This window comes from Anopheles maculipalpis, chromosome 3RL (genome assembly GCF_943734695.1).
Source record: "Anopheles maculipalpis chromosome 3RL, idAnoMacuDA_375_x, whole genome shotgun sequence".
Lineage (NCBI taxonomy): Eukaryota > Metazoa > Arthropoda > Insecta > Diptera > Culicidae > Anopheles > Anopheles maculipalpis.
Genome location: NC_064872.1, coordinates 67,360,313 through 67,377,364, shown reverse-complemented (window position 1 = coordinate 67,377,364; position 17,052 = coordinate 67,360,313). Strand labels below are relative to the sequence as shown.

General features: G+C 45.1%; 3 protein-coding genes across 3 annotated transcripts in view; 1 reads left to right on the top strand and 2 right to left on the bottom strand.

Moving 5' to 3' along the window:
• Positions 1 to 17,052, top strand: part of LOC126562150 (multiple inositol polyphosphate phosphatase 1) — a 222,946-nt gene that overhangs the window by 157,422 nt on the left and 48,472 nt on the right. The gene's annotated exons all lie outside the window — the stretch shown is intronic.
• LOC126561398 (uncharacterized) lies at positions 943 to 9,628 on the bottom strand. Its single transcript, XM_050217512.1, has 5 exons — positions 9,598 to 9,628; positions 4,089 to 5,950; positions 2,163 to 3,320; positions 1,623 to 1,933; positions 943 to 1,543 (listed from the first exon to the last, which is right to left on the bottom strand). Exons 2-5 carry the CDS (start codon positions 5,916 to 5,918, stop codon positions 943 to 945), a joined length of 3,900 nt encoding a protein of 1,299 aa, XP_050073469.1. The 5' UTR covers positions 5,919 to 5,950; positions 9,598 to 9,628.
• Positions 14,919 to 16,923, bottom strand: LOC126563063 (uncharacterized). Its single transcript, XM_050219673.1, has 3 exons — positions 16,805 to 16,923; positions 16,481 to 16,659; positions 14,919 to 15,250 (listed from the first exon to the last, which is right to left on the bottom strand). Exons 1-3 carry the CDS (start codon positions 16,920 to 16,922, stop codon positions 14,963 to 14,965), a joined length of 585 nt encoding a protein of 194 aa, XP_050075630.1. The 5' UTR covers position 16,923; the 3' UTR covers positions 14,919 to 14,962.

Below are 17,052 nucleotides of genomic sequence, written 5' to 3'. Positions count from 1 at the left end.
ATGTATCAGCAAGTCTAGTAAGCCATTAGATGGTCGGCTTGACGTAGTAGGAATCGTAAAGCCAACAAGTGAGCTGTTCCCTGCTTTGGCCTGCTTCTTGACTTGTGGTTGAATATACGCATGATGAGCTATAATCCATTCCTGGTGTAAGTACAGGCTTAAATGTTGAAGTCACACTTTACTTACTACTGTTTACGAGGGCCAAGCTCATCAACAGAGGCAGATTTTCCTATAAGCGGACTATGAGTCGCCCGGCTCGAAAATGGCCCCGAACTGAAATCCAAAACGAATCGGATCCAATGGATGGAGATCCACAGGCTTTTTGTTCGCCTTTTCCACCCGGTCACAGGATGTTAAATTACAGGGTCCTTCATGCAAGGGCCGAAACGCCATTTCCGCTTAGAGCCTTACAAAGGTTAAATCCGTCTCTGCTCATCAAAATAAGCTAAACAAAACATTTTGTTTCATGCAGGGTAGTTCAGTTTGTCTGCATACGTACTCACCTCGTATCCGCAGAGGACTAACCTATATCCTGTTTCTCTGTGAATAGATTTTTTTTCGGTATACCAGAGAGGTAATGTGGCCATCATCTGAATATAAATCCAATCGCAGCAGCAGTTACAAAAAACGGAATAAATAAAATAATTTATTCATTTCATGTATGAGAACCTTGATTTTCGTTACATCTATGGATACATATTGAATCTCGCAAAAAAACCTCCGTTCGTACTCTTCGAATGCCTGCACATAGCATCGTACACTTTAACTCCGGCTGAAAACGGTACGCTAAACGCAATGGTTTCAGCTGAAGAAGTTGATCGTTATATGTTCTATCGCTAGCAAATCATCTCTACATATTGTTCATACACACTAGTCTCATAACATAATTACACGGTAAGGGTCAATAAATAATGAAAGGCTGGAACCTGGATCTTGCGTCGCCTAGAATCGACCGCGGACCTGATTGATCCAGTCAAGGTAATGGGCAACCTTCACGTACACACCGGGCACATTCGCTTGTCCACAACCAATGCCCCAAGACACCACACCAACCACCTGCCAGACACCGTTCCGTTCACATACCAACGGACCGCCGCCATCACCCTTGCACGCATCCTTGCCCTCCTCTCCACCGGCACAAAGGAATCCTGGGTTCAGGTTGTACGAGTAGCCAAGCCGAGTCTGGCGTAGCTGGTTCTGGCACTGATAGTGGTTCACAATTGGTACGTCCACCTCCTTGAGGATGTTCTGGTACTTGCCATAATCACCAAACGCATCCTTACCCCAACCGGTAGTCCAGCAACGCTGTCCTGAGAAATCGGTAAGCTTATCGGGCAGACAGGCCGGTGCGATGTGTGGCGCACCGGTAAGATCCACTGGGCGATCCATCTTCAGAATGGCCAAATCATTGTCCAGCGTACCGGCGTAATACTCCGGATGAACCTGTACCGAAATTACGTCCCGCTCGATGTACGGATAGAACTCAACATCATGATTAACGTCCCATTCGCCAAGTCGTACGCGAAGATCGAATCCATTGTACCTGTTTTGTTGGGATGGAAAAAGATGCCGGTTAATGATTGTTGCTCAAAAATAAACAGGTTTCTCTGGTGCACACTTACGTTTTCACACAGTGAGCTGCCGTGAGGATGTGCAGATTGTCAATCAGTGTTCCGCCGCAGACGTACACGGACTCTTTCGGATCCTTCTTCAGGATAGCCACCTGCCAGGGATATTCACCGAACTCGCTGTCTCCATCGACGTACACAGGGTTCTTGATACGCCCATTAATTCCCTGAGCGTTTCTAACACCACACTTGCCCAGATTCTGATTCGCTGGGTTACGGTATACCGGTCGGCGACAGCAAACCTGTCGTCCGCTACACTGCTGTTGCTGCTGCTGACCAGGACGTGGACCATAGTATGCTTGTCGCTGTGGAAAATGGAGAAACATTAATCATTTGCTTCACAACTTCAAGCTTCAAATTTGTGCATTCGTTAGATATTGTCGTTGTGTTTTCTTTTCTCTGTGCTCTGGTTTTGTGACCTAATCGTGTACCAAAAGTCTTAAGGTCCGTGCCGAAAGTAGCTCTCTGCGTCAGTCTCAAGGACTATCTCATCCATTCGCGCCATCAGTTGTCCGTCTACCTACCGTTACGTACCTTTTCTGTGGAGAAAGATTTTTCCTGCACTGAGGCAGAATCACCTGTCGCTTCGACCTGCTTCAAGACGGTTGCCACCTTTTCTTGGTCGGTTTCCAGCGTGTCCGGTACCTCGACATCCGTTGCCCGTCGACGGCGTCGACTGCTTGGAAAGCTGATCGTGTCACTACCCTCAGAATATCCTGGTGCCGGCGTAGGCACGCTCTGAGTCGGTACGGAGGAGGATGGAAGTCGTACAGCGTTAGATTGGTCTGCATATTGTCCGTTCGCAGTTTGATAGTTCTGGTACTGCCGACCGTACTGTGCTCTGTTCGCATTAATGTCTTTCGGTGCATTTTGTGGATACACGGACTGGTACTTGTAGTTACCAGCCGGACGGTAAGCATTGGTGCTGTCACCAGCAAACGTCACGTTTGTGCTACGTCCCAACTCAACATTGTCATAGTATTCGGTATCTTCGCCGCCAGGTTTGACCCCGGAGGACGCATCCCGGAAGTAGGGAGGTCTCGGTCCAAATGGCGGCGGCCCAAATCCAGGCCCAACTGGACCCCCAATGTGTGGACCAATCGGTGGTCCACCAACAAACGGTGCATGTCCCCCGACAAACGGAGGTGGCCTATTAAAATGCCCCGGACCGGTATAAATCGGACCGGGTGGCTTGGTGTAGATAAGCTCCGGTTGACCACCGGGACCGAAGTGTGGAGGTCTGGAAACGATTGGCCCATCAATGAACGGTGGAGGTCCATGGCCATGTACGTGATGGGGATGATAGATTGGCGGCGGTCTAGGATATCCACCGTGATGCGAATGATAATGCTCGTGTTGATTAAACACGTGGTAGATGTTTTGCTTTTTAGCCGCCAGCAGACCACCTATCTTGTGGACAATGTTTTCCGTCGGTGTGACGTGCAAGTTGACCAGCGGTTTCAGCACCTTATCACCATACTCGTCCTTCGTCACCTGGAGCGACACCAGCGGGTTGACGTTTACCAGCCCCAAGTTCAACCCGTTCGCACTGAGCGATCCAAAGTAGGGATTCGGTGCCGGATGGGGACCGTACGGGTTCAGCGGATAACCGGATGGGTACGGCAAACCGAACGATACACCGAAGGTAGGCACTACCTTCTTGTCTCCACCACTACCACCGCCGCCCAACCGCTAAAATAATATAAATGGAAATTGAGGAACATTTGAAACGAAAGGAAGCTGCCCATCCATACAAAGGCACACGCGCACATACGAAAGCGAACACACTTACGCACGCCCACACATAGGCTGTTCCGTCGACCGGTTAATAGGCAAGCGCAAGCGTTTCCCATTAAAATCCCGTGCCGCACGGCGTCTATGAGTGCAGAAAAGGCGTACAGAGGATGTGTATGATCGTTTGAGTGTGTGTGTGTGTTGGGTTTGTAAATTCCTTCCAATTTCCAGTGGTGAGTATCGCAACTTCGAGCTTACTCAACCGTCCAATTCGCAAGCTCCAATCCTTCGGTTTTCCAGCAGTCTTTCTTAGATGCAATCACAATGGGTCAGTTTTCGTTCATTTCTCTAGTTCGGTAGGGTTCGAGCATGGTGGTCAATATCAAGAATTGAGTTGCTTCATTTGTCCTCCGGACGTGTATCCGGCGTTCGTCCACGGTTGTAGTACAGGAAAAAAGATTCTCCATGAATTCTCAGGGGACCTTAGACGATTTTGGTTTTGGTCAATGTGTACAGTCCAGCGAGGGACATGTTAGGAAGTTAAGGATTAAGGGTTAGGGTCGTTTGGTGTGTCTATGGTTTTGTTTGCTTGTTTGTTTTATGCGTGCCGAACGGAACGGGGTTATAATGGAATTTTGAGCTTTCAGTAGTAGTAGTTGAAGTAGTTGCGGTTAACAGTACCAGAGATCTGTCAGTCAGACTGATCGATCATGTGATCTCACTTACCGGTTCAATGTTGACCTTATCCGTAGCCTTGTCCGATTTTTTTTCCGCTGCCTCACGCTTGCTTATCTTCTTGGCCTTGGTGTCCTGTTCGGTGGTTGCATTCTTTGGTACGCGCACCACTGTCATCGTACCGTTACCGTCCGTAATGACAACCTCATCAGCTGCTGCTTCAATGTCGGTCTTCAGATTCCGAGGATCCAGTGGAAGAATCAGATCGTCCTTGCGACCAATCACATCCTGAGCCGGGCACTGATCGTACGGCACGCACACACAATCCTCAATACCGTTTCCGTTGGCGAATTGGCTGTACTGTCCAGTGGTCGAACCGAATTGTCCACCGTTCGATGCAAACTGTCCTCCATTTGATCCAAACTGTCCTCCATTTGATGCGAATTGTCCTCCATTCGACCCAAACTGTCCTCCATTAGATCCAAACTGGCCGTTGTTGTACTGGCTATACTTGCTGTACTGGCTATTGCCGGCATACGTTCCCAGACCGTTGGAAGCGGCTGGCCCTTTTACGGTCAATTCTTTCTTGTAAAGAGTTGGATTGGTGGAATGGAAACCTCCAGCATTACCACCCTGATAGGTACCGGAAGTCTCCCCACTGTACAGCGAATTACTACCAAACTGAGCTGGACCCTGGTTGTACAAACCGCTCTGACTGCTTCCCGAACCGAACGAGGACGAAGATCCCTCGAAAACAGGTTTCGATTGTGAGGCGTACACTCCCGACTGTCCAAAACCATTGTTATTGTTAACGCCCTTCAGTTCTTTGTAATCAAAATCGGACCCGGCCAGAGGTGAGAAACTGTTGCCAGACAGTCCTTGCGAGCCGTAAACACCTCCAGCAGAGTACACTCCATTGCTGCTGGCGGCATTGAACCCGGACGAGCTGGATCCACCAACAACAGCAGAACCACTCAAAATCGAGGCAGACACCGGTACGGGATTGTTCACGACGACCGTTTTCGTATCAGCTGCTCCATCGATATGATGGTAGTGATGGTGGATGTGCTGCTCCACTGGCTTTACCAGCGGTCCATCGTTGAGTACAATTCCCGGCTTCGATAGTGAACCCTCGTAAACCTTATCTCCGGCACCGATCGGTTCAAAATCAAACGGCGGTGCATCTCCTTCGTAGATCGGTCCGAGCGGCTTGGAAGGATAGGCAGAGGCGTAGCTTGGGCCACCGAACGAGTTCGGAGGTCCATTGAAGGGTGGACGCTGTTGATATCCAGCGTAGCCGATCTTGTGTTGTGCTTGGTTTGGCACCGGCATTGGTTTCGGTGGTCCGTAAGGACCCTGGTGCTGGGGTTTCGGTGGAAGGGCTTGCTGTGGTGGTAGCGGTGGACGTTGGGCGTACTGTTGCGGAGGAAGTGGAGGACCTCGCACCGGTGGCCTGGGACGGGGTGGTTGCTGCTGGGCGTAAATCGGATAGTACGGTCGTTTGCCTTCAATCGATTCGCCACCCTCGCATTGCATCAAACCGAGCGAGCACAGCTTGTCCTTGATGATGTTACGTGCCTGAGCGTCATCAGCATTTTGCAGTGCGTCCTGCACCGACGGATCACTGTACACCTCGTCGAATCCTTCGAGGCTGCGCCCTTGGCGACCGCTGTCCAGGATAAAGTTCAGGATGTCCTCATCACCGACCTCGGTGACGTTCTGCTGGGCTGCCGGTAGTACACCGATGTCTTGTCGCTTCTCACGCACTTTATCCTCGCCCTGCAGTCCTTCCTCCAGCGGCAGCCAGCCCCATTCATCAGCACCAATGACAGCAACGGCTGACAGCACTAGCAATAGTGCTGTGGATCTAAGCAATCTCATTGTGGTGGTTCGGTGTTAGGTCCTCTCACAGTCTACAGCGAAAGAGAAAGAAAACAGAAAAAACAATTACTCACAACGGCCAACTTCCGGATCGGGGTTTTTTTTACAGTGTCCAACCATTAACTTCCGCGCTAAGATATTATTACCCGCGCCTGACCATTGAAATCGCTCGCCCGGCTAGCCACGACTTCAAGCGGTGACTTTGTTATTGTGGTTTTCAACTGCATAAGATTACCTAACAACCATCTTCCCATCTTACACACTCATCACCATGGTAGCACGATTGGGCTGCACTAGTGAGGTAATATTCACATCTCACATAACTCATTCTTCTTTTCCTGTGTTTCTTTGTTTATCCTAGTGGTCGGCGCCTCGAGAGCCGCTCTGTGGCTATGGCACGATAAGCGTAAAATCGAAAGTGACCGCAAAGCTCGGAAGTAGCATGTCTTCGGTGTGAAAGACCCAACGAAGAAATAGGTTGAATCGAGCGTCTCGGACAGGTATGTACGATCAATCCACCTAGAGTCTACTACCGGGAGATTTCTTCGTTTGGCATCCTTTGCTGAACTTGACATTGTCGATCGTACAGGTGGTCTTTTGAGCAAGATATGTGTGCACTGCATTCTCATCTCTGCTCATTGCTTTAAATCTCTCTAAACAGATTCAGTTTTAAATGCATCAAAACACTTTCAAAACATTCATTCGCAAACCCCCCTTCCATGCAAATGTTTAACCCCGGAAGTACATCTTCATGCTTGGGGTTGATGTGGAATTGTTTGACCCTGATACAAACCCAAACGATGTAACTTCCTTTCACCAGTTTCAACAGCGCTACAAAGAAAATAGTCTACATTTTGCACACAAAAGAGCACAAAGACTTGGTTGATCTTGTTGCTTTCTGCCGGTGGCTACACTAAACACCCGGGACAGCAACGAAACAATAACCTTTTCTTTCTTCCCCTGAAAACTCTCCACTTCGATGCGCTTCGCTTACGAAATTCATCTCACGCTACCTACCCGTGAAAGGTGGCCTCGAAAATCGTTTACTCTTGGTTCGCTTTCCTTAACAAACGGCAACTGTTTGGAGTGTGAAGATGTGGTCCATATAATGCACACCCGTTTATCCCATTACAGTAGATGAAGACGAAACGTGTAGTGTGATTCATTAATTTGGGCAACAGCTCGCTGTGCGAAAAAATGGTGGTGCAAAAGCAAGCACCGATGACGTCCATGTACAAACAGGAAGAATTGTTAAATTGTGCACATAAAAAAATATACACAAGCAAAGAGTCAACGAAAAACTTTTACTTTCGCAAATCGGCCACATTTCGCCTCAATGCCAGAGGGGACGACTCTATGCGATGAAATGGAAAGAGCAGAAAACGCCATGCCTGTTTGAACTATGAATGAACTTTTACGTTGTCGCTTTGCGGAAAATTACATACAGCATTCTTGTTTTCATTGGCTGTTTACACACAGATCCGGAAGCGTCCAAACGATCGCGATCGTACCGTTGTCGAAAATGTCTACAAAGATTAACGACCGCGGTTCATTATCTTCCGAGTTAAGGTATGATCCCCGTTAAGGAAGGTAGTTCTCCATTCTCTCACTCTCTCTCTCTCTTTCGTCGTAACTAGAAATGAGGTCGCGTCCTCCCGTGTGGCGTCATGGCGTCCACCCCATGTGTCACTTTCGGGTGTGTGCAACGCATTGCATAATCTTCAACCAACGCACACAGTCCCGCGATCAGATGATCGCACAAGCGCGAATTTGACTATCTCGACACACTACTCACGCATCATTTGTTTGTGTACGGTTCCTTTTTTTTTTGCTGCTCTATCTGCGAACCCGCCAACGCACTTTTCTCAACCCTTGCCTTTCAATTTACGGGAGGTTATTGGTGCCAAGCGGTTTGTCGCGACTTTAGTTTGCGTGAGATTTTGCTCTCCGTCTTATGGCGTTGAATATGGAAAGTGAAATTGCAGCGGTTTGTTTATCCGGCTGGAGGTAGTTTGGTGCTGGTTGTGTGTGCTCTGGCCATATATTGTACAACTTTTGCCTCATACAAGCGTGTGGGCGAATTTGTCCATCGTCTAGACGGTGTGCCAAAACAATTACGAAACGCAACTTTCTTGCAGAGTCGCAAAATTTACGAAAGATTTTACAAACTGTTCATAACGCGCCCCTTAACTTCAAGGAGAGAAAAACAATTTTTTGTATTTCCGTAAGCTACTCGCCATGTTAAAATTATTTTTTTCTTTTGCTGACGACTTTAACGGCGTTACGTGGAGGATGAAAATCACTCCCGTTTTGTTTGTGACAATACGGTGGACGGGTGTTTTGTGTGTTTGTTTCTTTTCTTTGTACATTTCGCCCCTCCAAGCAAGCCGTAAGGGAAAAAGAACCCGGCGCGCATGATGAAAGTGTTTTTGATGGTACGGTTCGGAACAACGGATTTGCATACAATGAGCTCACCGGCAATCTTGCTCAAACCATAAAGAGAGACGGTGTTCATAAAACTTTCTCGACGAGCGAAATATGAAAGTGCTCCGAAGTTGCTGATTAATATAGCCAAAAAGAAAATTGTGGGATAAATTTTGGGTGTTTTATTTGATTAGATCATCACTTACGATCGGTGTTATGTAATGCAAAATAAAGTGCCAATGAAAAAAAGGTTTGGAAATTAATTAGCGATTCTTTGAATATTTGGCGAGAAGTGGCGCAATTTTGCATGGCTGTTGAAATTATTTTCGCCTAACTTATTTGACATGCGAAATAATAATAACGGCGCAAATAATGTTTGAAAAGAAGGAGAATAAAAAAAAGGCTTGATTGAGCAATCCTTTTAATGAACTTTTTGTTCATAAAGATCCTCTTAACACTAGAACTACCTTAACCAGTTATTTTGACTGGTAGTTTGTGGAATGATGAACAGCGTATTTCAATGCACAATACTCACAAAAAGCACGTATTCCTAGCAATATAACCATAAGATAGTTTGTAATATACAAGATATAAAATATAGTTTAACACTTTTATAAGTAACAGACTGATGCTTTGACCATTTTGCTGTAAACAATTTGACCTTTTCTGTTTGATGGTTTCGCAAAATCGTGGTAGTTCTACAATCTTTACTTACTTTTTAACAACAACTAATAATCATCATATCTGCTCAAGAAGCTACTTCTTATGGAATTGTTTGTTACATGAAACCAAGCAAAATGTTTATATTTTTATTCATCAAAAATGCTTCCCCTTGTTATGCTAGGTAATTCAACTAATGGCTTCGAATGGTTTTGGAATGAAAATTCTTCAAAGTTCATTGAACCTTCGCACACAAGAAGAACCATGGAGAGAAGGCAATAAAACTTTCCCTCTCGTTTTATCACACACTCTCGGCTGGATCATCTCGAAAGAATGATCATTTTCGCTTTCTTTTGCTCCGTTCTGTAGGGCTTTTCTTCAGTCTATCGATCATTAATTTCATCGGATCGTTTTATGGCTCTTATCATAACCGTTACCGTTACATTTAATACCTTTCCTCACCCCTAAAAAGCCCTTCTCAGATTGTTTGACTCATTGGATGAAATCACTGTTTGTTGGTCCTCAAAACCACCTGAACGAATCGAACTTACTGACTGGATCGCTTCCTTTGCTTGTCACTAACCTTTTTCGATACGTCTTTTCCACTGGTTTCCACTAAACTTTTCCTCGGCTCGACGGTTTTCGTTACGGTGCAGCAGTATTAAGCAGCAAATTATTACCACACGATTCGCTGCCTTAATCACTCCTTGCACGGCTTCACTCTTCCCAGGAAGGCACTTCCAAACTCTCACTCTCGTTTTTTCGTTCGTATTAATCCGTTGATCCACCGTCGTTCACTTGAAGATCACAGGCTGGCAATTGATGCACCAAACTGATGCCAGACACACACACACACCCCGTTTACTATGCTTTCACTGCCGAATGCGCTCTACCATTCCGGCCAAACTTCACAACTCGAACTGACTTTGGCCAACGCAAACCGGATTGTTTTATAGAACCCCACCGCCACAACGTTTGGTGTTGCTGGCCTCCCGCGAGATCGATCCCTCCCCCCCTAGCACACAAGGTAAGGTTTGTTTACCTTCCTCCTCTACTCCTACGATGTGCTCGCTCACACTGTAATAGTTGTCTCGCTCAGGTCCAAACCAAGTCCGCACACGAACACGACCCGTTTACAAGATCCGCAACCAAAACCGAAAAAGCCATGAAAAAATCCAAAAATTACCGTAACCGAAGAAAGCAAGGAAAACTTCTACACATGACCACAAAAATGCATTCACAAACACATATTCAGACGGTGTGTTTGTTTCTTTGACCCGTTGGATGTACTTATAAAAATCTTACCCATCGTTAGCACGGAACCAGCGCCGGGATCTTGTGGCTTTTTGAATGTCAGATCGAACCGCACGGCCAGATCGAGTACTTTCTCTTTCACTTCCATCGTGCCAGATGCTATTGATCAGCTTCCGATCGCTTCTTTTCCCGGGTGGTGCGAAGGGAACGATCCTTCGAGTGTGTGTAGAGAGAGGGTTTATTGACATCATGCACTCCTGTACCACCAACACACGGCACGGCACCGGTTATGATGCGACCGAAAGTAAGGGAAGAGACAGGGGGGTGGAAGCATGGGGGGTGCGGTATATTACGCTACATTTTGTGTTTCCACAGTTTTTTTCCTTCTACTCTTACACAGTTGTGTGCTTCGAATCGACAAAAGTTGACCGCGTGAACGTTTATGAGAGTTTGTGGATTACATGATCGATCCAGTAAGGTTCCGGGGGAGGGAGGTGCGGTCATGAGTCATCATCATCGGGATGGTGAAAAGTGAGCCATTTCCGAACCTTTCGGGTCGTGGATCGATTGCTTCGAAACGGGTGACTTCAACAAATTGGGGTTTCGCGCTTTACCGGGCGTTGAAGTCTTTCATTTCGATCGACACGGAACCGGACGGTGAAACTGACCTACAGAGAGCAGCGTTCCGTTAGCTTTTGTTACATTTTAAAGTGGGATTTAATGCATTGTTTAGGGTGTATTGTGTGGTTGACAGAATTATAAAGCTTTTAGTAAAATAGGTATTTTTAAAGGGCTTAAGCAAAAGTCATTGCCTTAGACCGTGGCGTGAAAGTTTTTGAATCACTGCAAAACAATTTAGATGCAATATTACTTTAAAAACTATTGTTTTGTTGATAAACTAATTTAAAATAAGTAATACGGCCAGGCCATCTCTCAGTAAATATAAAAAGCAATTTAAAATTTTGCTTTTAGGGGCAATTATTTAGTTTAAGCGCGTTCTTTCAAATCTTAATCGAACACGTTGTTTAAACTTATTCTTTCGCTGTGAGTCGTCATTACCTTGTGACTCCCGGATGTTCCTTTACCAATGATGCAGTTTAAAGCATAATTGAACCAGGCCCTCGGCATGAGGGGGAGTATGTGATTTTAATTTTTTGCACCGTTGTCTTTCCATTGGCGTCCCGTAAGCTTGCTGCAGCAATGAGCAATGGGGCTGGCTTTCGTGCGAGTGCTTGCTTGATCGCAATGTGCAGTAAAGAGCAGGATTCAAGCCACAGGGAAACATCGACGGTTATGCAATTTACGACACAGTAATAAGGCCAAACCGTTGCCCACCGGCCCTGAGAAGGTTTATTGGCGTGTCTGGAGATGGAGATGGATGGCTGTCTGGTTGTGGTCGACAATATGTGGCCGGAATCTTGACTGCTTTTTGCTTCTTCTGTCAATGACTACGTCATGCTTGCTTGGCGGTTGATTATTTTTATCTTCTACGTCATGGAGCTGGTTTTTTACTGTTTTCGTCTCTTGAAGAAAGTAAAATGTCTGTTTTAGATGAGTGTTTCATTACCAAGGCAAGTGAAACGCCATGGTCTATTACCAATATATTCAAAATGCTTTAAATGCAAATTAATCAATTACTTACAACAAATAAATCTCCTAATAGGTTTATGTTACATCTATTACATTTTTCATACACGGATCCTAAGAGCCGGATACAAACGAAATCGAGGCCACTCGATCGAAAGCATTTGAGCTGGACGATTCGGTGCAATGCACAAATAATCGCTCGTTCGGCAGCTTGCACATAGTGCAGCGTTGGGGTGTTATGCTGCCCACACTCCTTTACCAGCACTAAAGCAATAGATGGGGTTTTCCACTGCTGTTTTGTTCGATTACAGCAGCCACAGTGGCATGTATCATGTATGACCCCGGCCGGCACTCGCGTGTTGAATTGTTTTGATTTGTAAGAAGCTTTCTGGGTCGGGTTTGGGTTTTCCCGGCTAAAAAAAACTTTCGCACACAGCCCGGCATCGGCAGGGATTGCATAACACGGATCTGTGGTCGTGGTTCATTCATAAACTCAACCTCACAACCGGAGCTGCCTCTGTCTCGCTCTTGATGGGCTCGTGTGCTTGCTGTTTCGATGAGTTTCCCTTTCTTCGAAATTCATTGGCAGCAAAATTCCACTTTTAAGTTGTTATTTCGAGAGTTCCACGAAGTCGCGAATGTGCGCCCTCCTCACGGATGGCGATGGGTGGCAATGTTCATTGGGGCCATTCCCCCAAGGTTTGCCGGTCGTTCTGTGGATTTGGTTTTAAGAAATTCTGTGACGCTGGAATTCCCGACGATTACCTTCGATGCTGCAGTCGGTTTGGGAGACTGATGCCGGCAATCGATGGCCTCAATTGAACCTTCGCTCCACTGTCTTCTACCGCAGCAAGGAAAGGATTATCAATTGCAGAGGGGGAGGTGTAAGGCAGACACGTTTCTGCGGTCGATGGTCACGTTAGTGAATAACTCATCATCACCGCAACGCGCATCCATTGTGTGCGCTTTTTTTCTGTCATGGCCTTCGAGATTCGAATTCGTCGCGTTGATGTAATAGCGTTTGTGCCGGCAGCAGGCACGGTTTGTTTACTGTTCATGGTGGTGGGTGATAATAAACATGATTAATATTTTACGCATGCGACCGGTAACGAAAATGGACCAAATTTTGACGTCATGAAATTGATGGGAGCGTATGGATAACTGGAGTAGGCCTTCTGGGTGATTGTTTTGTTTGCGGTGCTGGTATCGTCAAGGTCGTTGTTTGTTATGAATAATCGGATTGCATTTACCTACTTTAACCCTGTCGCGTGTAACCAGAAAAACTTCATATTCCAGGCAAACGGGCTACAACAACCTTAGAGGCTTGTAATATTTTTCTATGTAATCTAATATTAATGCAATTTTAAAGTAAACTCTTATACTTTCTATTAAATTGAATATGCTCTCTCAATTTCAAGTATTTATCAAAGTTATGAAACTTCAAAATTTATGTGTTTTTTTCGGACAAAATAACAATTAATCAAAATATGATTGCTTTAAGTGTTTTAACAAAATGTGACAACAAAATGCTTCGAACAGAACAAAACTATAAACTACGGATATAACACGATTTTTTGAAAACTTTACTACGATTAAAATTAAAGGTAAAGATGTTTTTATTTGATCAAAACCCGTTACACATTTTTTCTATTCTTTTGAAATCAAATAGAATTGCCTATAGCCATTCTACAAAATATAATTTTAAGTGTTTTAGCATCCATCTTGGAAAAAGATTTAAGTTATCAATGACAAACAAATTATTATTCTAGCGTCATTAAAATTTTTATTGCATCAAATGTGTATGTGTTTATTGAAAAAAAAAAAACCTCCGTCCCTTACGGTAGAGGCCGGACACAAGACAAAAAGTACAAATAAAAATTCCTTGCCACCACAGCGGCATGCATCCAACGCAGTCTGCTGCTGCTCACTGCTGCTCTCCACTGGTCTGTGCTGTATTACTTACGCTTTATACTAGTAAATTTATTTGGCTGTCCAACCCTGGGACCACCAATCTCATTGGCATCTGTTGAGGTGTATTATGTAGGTGCTTTTATCTGTCTCGGCGTGTGTCTCTGCTAGTGTTTGTGTTGATAGATAAACAGGTTTCTTACTATTAGCTATTGCAAATGTTCAAAAAACCTACAATTATACGCGATTGGATAAAATGCTGTACGACAAACTTACGTGTGATGGGCACCAGAGCCTTGCTTTTTGCAATATATGTAATGTATGATAAACGATACATAACTGAATACAAATTCACATTTAAAATCGTTCGAAATTGCACACTCATTTCGCATGTTTTAAACCGCAAACGTGTTATGGTACTGTGTCTCAAGTGTCTCCGTAGGCTTAATTATTCTAAAAACTTCAACTGCAGATTAGAAACACCGCACCATTGCGTACCACCTCTTAGTTACGCTATAGAAGTTGCACTCGTTTTCGATGATTCACAATATCGTTACGTCTATATTAAATGTTTACTTCAATTGTACTGCTTCTTGCTAGTAAGTGTACGCTGGTATCGAAACTCGGTTTATTGCGCGTGGGGGCTTTTTTTTTGTAAGTATGCGATATTTGTCGAAGAAATTTTGTTTGAATTTGAATGAACGTTGAGTGTTGAGTTCCTTAAAGTCTAAAGTGTTCCGTGCACTGAGATAATAATTTGAAACTTATACAAGAGTAAATGTTTGTTTCTTTTGCTTTGTTTTTCAAATTCTATCTAAATGGAACGAACGACATAGAATTGAATGGAATCGTGCCGCATGGGACGATGAGGAAGAGGGGTGGGGTTGGGTTGAAGCAGATCGGTGTTGCTAACGGTAAAGTTACTATTTTGGCATCTTTTTTGTTGTTGTCGTCGTTGCAACGAACTGTTTTCTACTAATGGCACAACACTCCTGCGGAAGTCCATCAACTCCCTAACGGTTTCGAATTTTTGGGGTCCCTGGAAGCAATTGGTCTAGGTTTTCTGTGTTCTGTTTGGCCGTGTGGAAGATTCGGATCCGATGGCGCACACGTGTTACGGGCGTGGTGCTTGAGGAGAGGATAGTTGTGCTCTGGACTGCGGATAAGATTCTAAAATACCTTAAGTACATCGTTCTACAAAGCACGCAAAACTAGAGCATCACTGGTAGCGTGGGTTTCGCTACGCTAAGGAACATCAGCATGCCTAGTGCCAGTGCCGTTGAGGTGCGCCGAAAGTGTGCCATCGGGTTGGTCGAGTGCGCTTTGCCGGTGTTGCAGAGCGACTTTTCACAGCAGCTGGTGCAGGCGTACAGTTTCGTCCGCTCGCCTATAATTATGCAACCCGCTTCGCAGCTGCTGATGCAACGCCGCTCGAGCGACCACAGCTTTGGCGTGGAGGTCGAGTTTTCTGTGCTGGTCGTGTAGGAAAATTGTTTAACCTGCAGCGAATAAAAAAAAAAGATATTTTAGAACAAATTTGCAGATAAGAACAAAGATATGTTAGAACACATTATTTTAGAACAAAATTTAGAACAAATCTGAATTAACATTCAGAGACTATAAACTAATTTTCTGCCTAGCTACAATGCCTCCAAAATGCCCGTTTCGGACACCAAACTAGATATCAGCTTAATATATAAATTCATTTCATTAATTTCTATCAACCCGCAGCACAGGATGCTTCAGTGGGATCGCGATACCGTGAAGCTAAATCTAATCGTGATTTAATTAGCGTCACCATGCCGACTAATTCGGGACCTTCCCTTACTGACGTCAGTTGCCAAATGAGGTTTGCCGTTGCTGTCTGATGCTCAAAACATTTGTCAATTAAATGCCCCTGAAATATGATACTTCCAGGCCTAAGCGAACCCCGTGCCACTAGCCCTACGGTTCCGTTGGCTCTTGGTTCCATCTCGTTTCCTCTTATCGATTTATCATCATAAAGTTCGCGTCTAAGTTCAGTTTGCTTTACTGCTCCACGGTGAGCTTATATCCCTTCATCGGTTAGCTTCATGCATGTCTCGTATATGTACTGGATGGACGACAGTAAATAACGTTTACTTCATATCGTCAACATGACCTTTCTTCATTACATCTGTCCCCTGTTATTCTCTTACGAACTGCACTTACACACACACACACTCATGTTCCCTTCAATTTCTTCTTGGAACAGGGTCAAGGAGTTAAAAAATGCTGCACTTAAAAGTTTCATCTGATAATAATTAAATGGCACAGCAAATTAGTTGTGTGGGGACATAAAAGTAACGATCATCACAATTTAGTTAGAAGTTGTAGATATAATGATGCCCCTCATGTTTACCTTCACTGTGTTATATGATACGCGTTTGTCAAAAATCGCTAAACTCCTCGCTTCTTTCGTCCTTTGTTTTGCTCCGCGCCTTACCAATAACTGTGTCATACTGCACGCGGCTGCTCATTGTCCTACATTTGAGCATCCTCGAGACCTTTTACCCTCACAATGTCCGTTTTTCCTCCCCTGCAAGTGTGCAGAGTACGTGCCAGGAGCGCAAGATCTTGCTATCTTCGTCTTGCATTCGTCTACGCGGCACTTATCACTACAGCTGTCACATTAGTATCGGGAAACAACGGACACAACTCCTCCGTGTATTTCCCTTTTTTTAGCGTCTCACGCATACACCGTCACTTACCATGCAGATAAATTCCTCCGGGTTACACTTTTTAACGTAGGATGCATTGTTTCCGGACGACAGCTCGATACAAGCCTCCCCATCGTCGGTGGCATTGCACGAGTAGCACCAGAGATCATTAATCTTCTCCGTTGCAGCTGATGTCTTATGTACAGTGGTCGTTAGGTACTGCGATCGTCCTGTGATGGTGTGAGCGAGACAGAAAACACACAGTTACAGGAAAATAGTAGTTTTTGGCATGCATTAAATGCAAAATAGAACCATGGAAGTTTATTGTTGCATTGCCACACTATTAAGTTCAAATTTCCCTGTCACACAACTTACCTAACTCGAGCAAGCCCATGAAGACGATTGCTATTATAATTGACATTTTGGCCTCATTCTGCAGTGAGTGTATTTCGGCAAGCAAACCGACTGCCGTGTCGCGTAGTACTGCCCACATTCGCTGCTACTGATGCTGTTGCTTTTGCTGCTGCTGCTGCTGGTGGTGAGCTACAGCGGCAGCACCAGCAAAAAAGCGCCCGAATGTATGCTTGTTGCTTGCCACCACCTGCCAAATAGCCCGCCACACC